Source organism: Papaver somniferum, chromosome 4 (assembly GCF_003573695.1).
Source record: "Papaver somniferum cultivar HN1 chromosome 4, ASM357369v1, whole genome shotgun sequence".
NCBI lineage: Eukaryota > Viridiplantae > Streptophyta > Magnoliopsida > Ranunculales > Papaveraceae > Papaver > Papaver somniferum.
In genome coordinates, this window is record NC_039361.1 from 26,592,558 (window position 1) to 26,598,860 (window position 6,303).

The 6,303-nt window shown below is 33.6% G+C and overlaps 2 protein-coding genes across 2 annotated transcripts; both read right to left on the minus strand.

The window, feature by feature from the left end:
- Window positions 1-961: 961 nt before the first annotated feature.
- On the minus strand, window positions 962-1,556 carry LOC113272220. The gene is made up of 2 exons (XM_026522093.1): window positions 1,536-1,556; window positions 962-1,342 (listed from the first exon to the last, which is right to left on the minus strand). The coding sequence occupies exons 1-2, from the start codon at window positions 1,554-1,556 to the stop codon at window positions 962-964; spliced, it is 402 nt and encodes a 133-aa protein (XP_026377878.1).
- Window positions 1,006-3,098, minus strand: LOC113275000. Its single transcript, XM_026524425.1, has 7 exons — window positions 2,926-3,098; window positions 2,688-2,774; window positions 2,162-2,383; window positions 1,888-2,049; window positions 1,718-1,771; window positions 1,536-1,582; window positions 1,006-1,342 (listed from the first exon to the last, which is right to left on the minus strand). The coding sequence occupies exons 1-6, from the start codon at window positions 3,061-3,063 to the stop codon at window positions 1,556-1,558; spliced, it is 690 nt and encodes a 229-aa protein (XP_026380210.1). The 5' UTR covers window positions 3,064-3,098; the 3' UTR covers window positions 1,006-1,342; window positions 1,536-1,555.
- Window positions 3,099-6,303: the final 3,205 nt, after the last annotated feature.

Genomic DNA, 6,303 nt, shown 5'->3' on the forward strand with positions numbered 1-6,303 from the left:
AAATCCCTCTTTTTCATTAAACAAAACAAAAATCTATCAAACTAAAAACCCTAAGATGGATTCTAAACCATTTTTTTTTTTCGAAGATCCATTAATGGAAAACTAGGGAAAAGTATCTCAACCAAGTTTAATCGGGTTATGTAATCACATTGGTATCCACTTTACGAACAAGGAGTAGTTAATTAGTCACATGAGCAGGGTAATCTTATATGATCAACCAATTAATGAACAAGGTGTAGTTAATTAGTCACTTGAGCAGGGTAATCTTATATGAGCAACCATAGATCAACCGATTGCAGTGATCATCTAATTGCAGTAATAGTACTAATAGCACTTGAACTACTGTGTATGTACCACAATATGCTAATCAAATCACACCGTTTATGATACGGCATATACAGTAGGGTTTACTTCAAATTATCATAAAAGATAATAACACACACTTCAGTAGTGTATGCTTCCAAATCCCATCAGACATGAAATCAGTGTAACATTCAATCGATATAGTGTAAATCGTTAAGACAATATATGCTCCAACTAGTCCTAAGGAATATGATGCCCTAGTCCGCCATTTTTAATATCTGGACAATATCGCACAGATAGTGCTCGATGGTGGAGAATGGAGATGATTGATTGCCTTTTCTTTTTTCCTTTTTTTTGTTAGCTTTAAGTTGATTTTATTATTGGGTGTAATAAAAAGTCAACGGATGGTATTTAGTACATACAAAATTTAAAATGGGTGGTACTTAGATAAATGGGGATAGGATTTATGGGGATGGGAAATATGGAAACTACGGATGGAAAATATGAAAAACCATCTAATCACGATAAAAGAAATTTGAAATAATTGGAATATTTTTGTTTGTGTTTGCTTTTTCTTTTTTTTTGGGACACCAGTTCAAAGAATTAATCCGGATTCTCGTATCAATATTATTACTTGCAATATGCAGAATATATATACTTAGGAACAATTAGATCCGCCTGGACCCCCATACTTTATAGCATTAAACTTGTTGTAATTAGAAAATATGTAGTTAAGGTTATAACAATCCGCTGTTGTATCTTGTTTCTTGTATACTTTATAAAAGTCGAAGAAAACAGGTAATCCTGATTCATTATAGACCTTCATTTCATTCATCCATCCGGACTGTTTGATACTAAAACTGATCGATGGCAAATTTCCATTTCCCACTGAAGCACTTGGGATTCCGGATACTGCCCCTGCTATTCCACCGTATCTGACAAGAGAAGCATCGTGTGCTAGATGAGTAAAGAGCTCATTCGGCCAGTACCCTATCATTTCGCGGTCAATGGATAACCACCAATTACCACTTTTCTGTTCCTGTCATAGTTTACAAACATAAAATGTATCAGTTCTACATTAGTTAGGCCAGTCACTAGTCCAAAAACTATTGCGCCAATAAGTTCTTTTTTTTTGATCGGAAAATTAAAATTGCAGGGGCTAAGTATTAAGGAAAGCTAACTAGTAAACTTAAAATGCACAACAAGACATCATCTGGTTGAGAGTTCCTTACACGATATACTTTAACACGCATCAACCCGTTCTTTGATAACCATCAGCCTGTAAGGATTAAACAATGTGCACAAAGTAGGAGTTTTAATGAGCTTGATGGAGGAGGATATACTGCAAGAAATTAAAACTACAATGATGGATTTGTTATTCAATACAAATTTTGTAGCTAGGAGTGAATCTTACAGTCCAATAGGAAAATATTCTGGTGATATTATCGCCGAAGAGTTCTGGATATACCTGATAATCAATATCCAAATTCCCATAAGGTGACAGAGAGCTAAAGAAAAACAGAAAACAAGCAAACAACACTAGGTTCCTAAGAGAATAACAGAAGTGACATATGAGTGACTAACGGCCCATCCGATCTCTATGCTAATCTTTTCTGCTTCCGGACCGTCCTGAATCCACATTTGTGCTTGGGTGAATTGCTCTGGAGATACTGTTGGATTGTGTATACCAATAGCAACTTGGCCTCCATAGTATTTTTTTCCTTCCGTAGGTTCCAGTGACACAAACTAAATGGAGAATGCCAATTAATATTTTGTTTCTACGTGATAAAGGAAATTAACAGCTAATTGAATTTAAGAATCGATACCTAAGTAAGTACATTAGCAAATCGGTACTTACATGATGAGACATAGGCGCAAGTGTTTCCAAGTTGTTTGGTCTAGTCTTTTCCTTACGATATTTAGAACCAAGTATCAGCTCTCTTTTCATGGTCCTTCGGATAGGCACTGTTCTTGGCGGACACATTTCTCTCGGAAGCTTAAACTCTAACCATGGAGTCCTTGATGCCTCGGATGAACCTATTTTACTAGTCTTTCCTTCCCCATTAAAATTTGGTTCCATCTGCATGCCAAATTTGAATAAAATAGTCAATTAGATACGGCTATTTTGTAAAAATCTTCTTCTCTAATTATCTGATTTTGAAATCGCACACTTGATCAGTCATAATAAAACTGCATTTTCTCCATCGCTTGACAATATTTGCTATTGATTGACAACATTTTCAAATAGAGATATTTCATATTTCTAAGCTTTTTTGCGCTTGCAAATGTGCTAAAAGTTGTAATTTTTCCGAACGGCGTCCCATATAGTGATAAATCTTACCACATAAGCCCGAGAATTTGTGATTATAATAAGTGAAATGTACCTGGAATTTATGATCCTTCAACAGTGGATGATCAAAAGCAGGTTGCTTGAAGATGTCAATGCAGTCTATAATGTCACCATGTTTGTTCTGAAAAATACAAATAAATAAAAATAATTAGGAAAAAATACTGAAAAACTAGAAGGTTGTAGCCGTTTCTTATCGGACACTTGCTCTGGTTCTTTTCTTTAGAAAACAATTTTTGTGCAATTGGCTTGAGATTGAGAATCGATTATCTTACAACTATTGTTTTGACAGGAGGTTTATTGAGAATTTTAAGTTGCCTTTCAATCTCCATGTCTTCTTCTCTGGATATGTTACTATTACTATCCCCGGCTCCATAACTGGACTGGATATAGAAGCATAAAGAAATTAACATCAGATATCTCCTCAAGTTGCTCCTAGAATCATCCATCTTTGGATAAGGATAATTAGTAGTACTTTCAGTGAGATTTTGTGCCCATTGTCTGTTAAATACTTTAAAATCACTTATCACAAAAGATTTTGATGTTCTATTTGCGCAATGTATTTTAATGATGACTAATTTAGGGGAAAACTTTAAGTAGAGGTGCTTATTATCCGATCATCCAGTACACTACCAGCTTTAGGCCCAAACATGGGAACTCCACCTACTATGCTTTTCCTTTTGTTTGTTAACCGTATTATAAATTTTCAAATATTACTTGTACCCTTTAGGCCAAGCCTGGTAGAGTATTTCCCTTCTCTATAGCTTAATTGTAGCTAAGCGTAATGAGCACGAAGGTGGACCTTGCTATGAGTGGAGTCCATTACTTAGCTTAACCACAAGGAACTCAGTTTCCGTGAAAACAATATCAAACGAAATTTTTTTTTTTCTTTTTTATCCGGATTTTGTTTTAATGGATTTAGATAAATATTGTTTACGGGTAAAAAAGAATTAAAGAGAAAAAAATGAAGATATAATATTAAAAAAAGAGAAAATTTTAGTAAAATAAAAGAATTAAAAGTAAAAACACAAAATTGGTTAAAAAGACCAAAACCAATAAATCCTGGGTGAAAAAGATTTGTAGGATTTTATACTATTTATATGGACACAAATCAACAAAATACTGTTTAAATATCCATTTTGGATATTTTACCCAGAATTTTGTTTATTAATTAACTGGAATGGACCAATACTTCCTTGTCTTCTTTAATTTTGGGTGAAAAAGACTTTCGATCCAAAAAGAAGAACATGCTTCTTCATCCTCAAACATATTTTCTTTCTTTTCCCCAACAAGACCAGATCTAATCACGTTCACTATTACGGCAGTTGATAAAACCATCGTTTCTGACTTATAATTCGGAAAAATAACCATCGTCGCTGCAACCACTAGAAGAGGGGTACATGTAACCTAATCGATTATGCGAATGAGAAAATGGGTTTCTCGTAATGCTTTATTTTTCATGAGATTCCAAACTTAAATTCTATGAGATTATTCTTTGATTCACTATAATTTGAAGTATCATTATTAGCTATTGATGTCTTTGTTTTGATAGTTTATGATTCTGATTGAATCCATTTGGGTTGTATGAATTTGATACCAAACTTAAATTATTCATTCTACCAATTTGATTTCAATTTGGGTTAGAATAGTTCTTACAGATGAATTCCAATTTTTTGGTTTGATTTTTAGGTATATGTTGATGAATTAAGGGATTATGTAGTGATGGATTAGGAGGCTGTTACTGATACTTATGTATTTGGAAGTATCAGGTGGGTTGTCTTTGATTAGGCCATGATGATGAAAAATGATTTTGAGTGATTTTATTTTTTTATTTGTGAATTGTTAAATGTATGGAATGCAATTTGAGTTTGTATGTGTTAACCAAACTTCAGCACTGAAATTTGTTGCAACATCTAATTTAATTTTCACTGTAAATAATTATAACAATAGTCTAGAGCAGTTTAATAAGAGTGGGGTGCTCATTACGGATGTTCTATGCAGGTTCATTTCTACCAATTTTGAGCTTAGATAGTATTCACACGTTGGAACCACTCTCTCAAGGCCAAACTGATAGGTACTCGTTGTTAATGGAGAGGCTAGATAATTGTGACGCTGACAACATTTTTACATTGAAAGGAGGTATAATGCTTCTTCTCCTACCAGTCCACATTGCTATTACGACGAAGAAAGAGCTTCTTCTAGCAGTGGGTTGCCCATTCCTCAATATTTCTTTAGCTTCTTCTAATGGTGAAAACTCTAGAAATTCCTCATTTAGGAGGATAAGTGAAGGGTGTCGACTTAGGCGCAGGAGGTCGTTCAATTCTGGAATGTGGATTTTGATTGAAAATGTATACATAAATGATGTTGCCCATACACAAGTATACAATTTAAATTCATTTTGTACCATATAATAATGAATTTTTGCTTTTATCAATTATGAATTCTTTTCATTTCTTATAGTAAAACTTGAATAAATCCAAGTAAATCACAGATTAAGCCTGGATGAAACCAATTTTTTCCTGCATTGAAAGACAAATTTTTGAGTAGGATGAAACTGGTTTCATGATGCTTATTCTGACAAAAACACATATTCATTCTCAGCACACTCATAAATAGATACTTCTCTTTGGACGAAACCAGTTTCATCCAGCATATTTTGACGAAAATAATCAGTGTCACCCAATTATAAACCAGTTTCATCCAAAATAATCATTTGGATTGATTATTTTCACAATTGCAGATGCTCTTCATTGTTTATGGCTTGATGAACCCAGTTTCTTACTCATATTTTGAAAATTAAAATAAAATTTTGGATAAGATGAAAACAGATTCATCCCTCATATTTAGAAGAAAAAAAAATAGATTCACCCTGCACACTCTGACAAAGATATTATTTGGCTTGGATGAAACCAGTTTCATTCTACAAAAAAAAAGTATTTTTCGGCAGGACATATCTGGTCTCAGCCTGCATATTCTAACGATTTTATGAAACCATCAACTAATTACAACATATGCTAGTTTAAGTTAATTCTTTCATATTAATTGAACTGCAATTAAGGTATTTACATTCATAGACGAATATCCAAATTCATAAACATTCAACATCTTTTTTGTAGCGACCTATTGCTAAACAACCTATTAAAACGACGCTCTCCTTTCTCGTTCAACTCTCAATAATTTCTATCATCACTGAGTATTTCATATGCGACGCATCTTCCTTCTTGGAATTTCTAAGTCTTCAAAGGCGTCACCATTGGTCATCACTGATTACGTAAAGTAGTGAAAAACATTCCGTAGTTAGGACTACAAAATCAAGTCTTGATTTAGGTTGCATTTTATAAATGAAAGAAAGAACAATAACAAATGCCAACACATGATGAAACATGGATGAAACCAGGTTCATCCAGTGGAAACACACGATGAAACCGGTTTCATCCAGTAATAACTCAAGATGCAATGTCTCATTTAGTGGCTACACAAGATGAAACCAGTTTTATCCTGTATCAACAAATGATGAAACCATTTTCATCCCGTAATAACACAGGATGTAAAAAGATTTCTTCCAACGACATTTAAGATGAAACCAGTTTCATCCAGTGGTAACAAATGATGTTACCAAGAAAATACATCAACGCATACATGAAGGTGAAAAT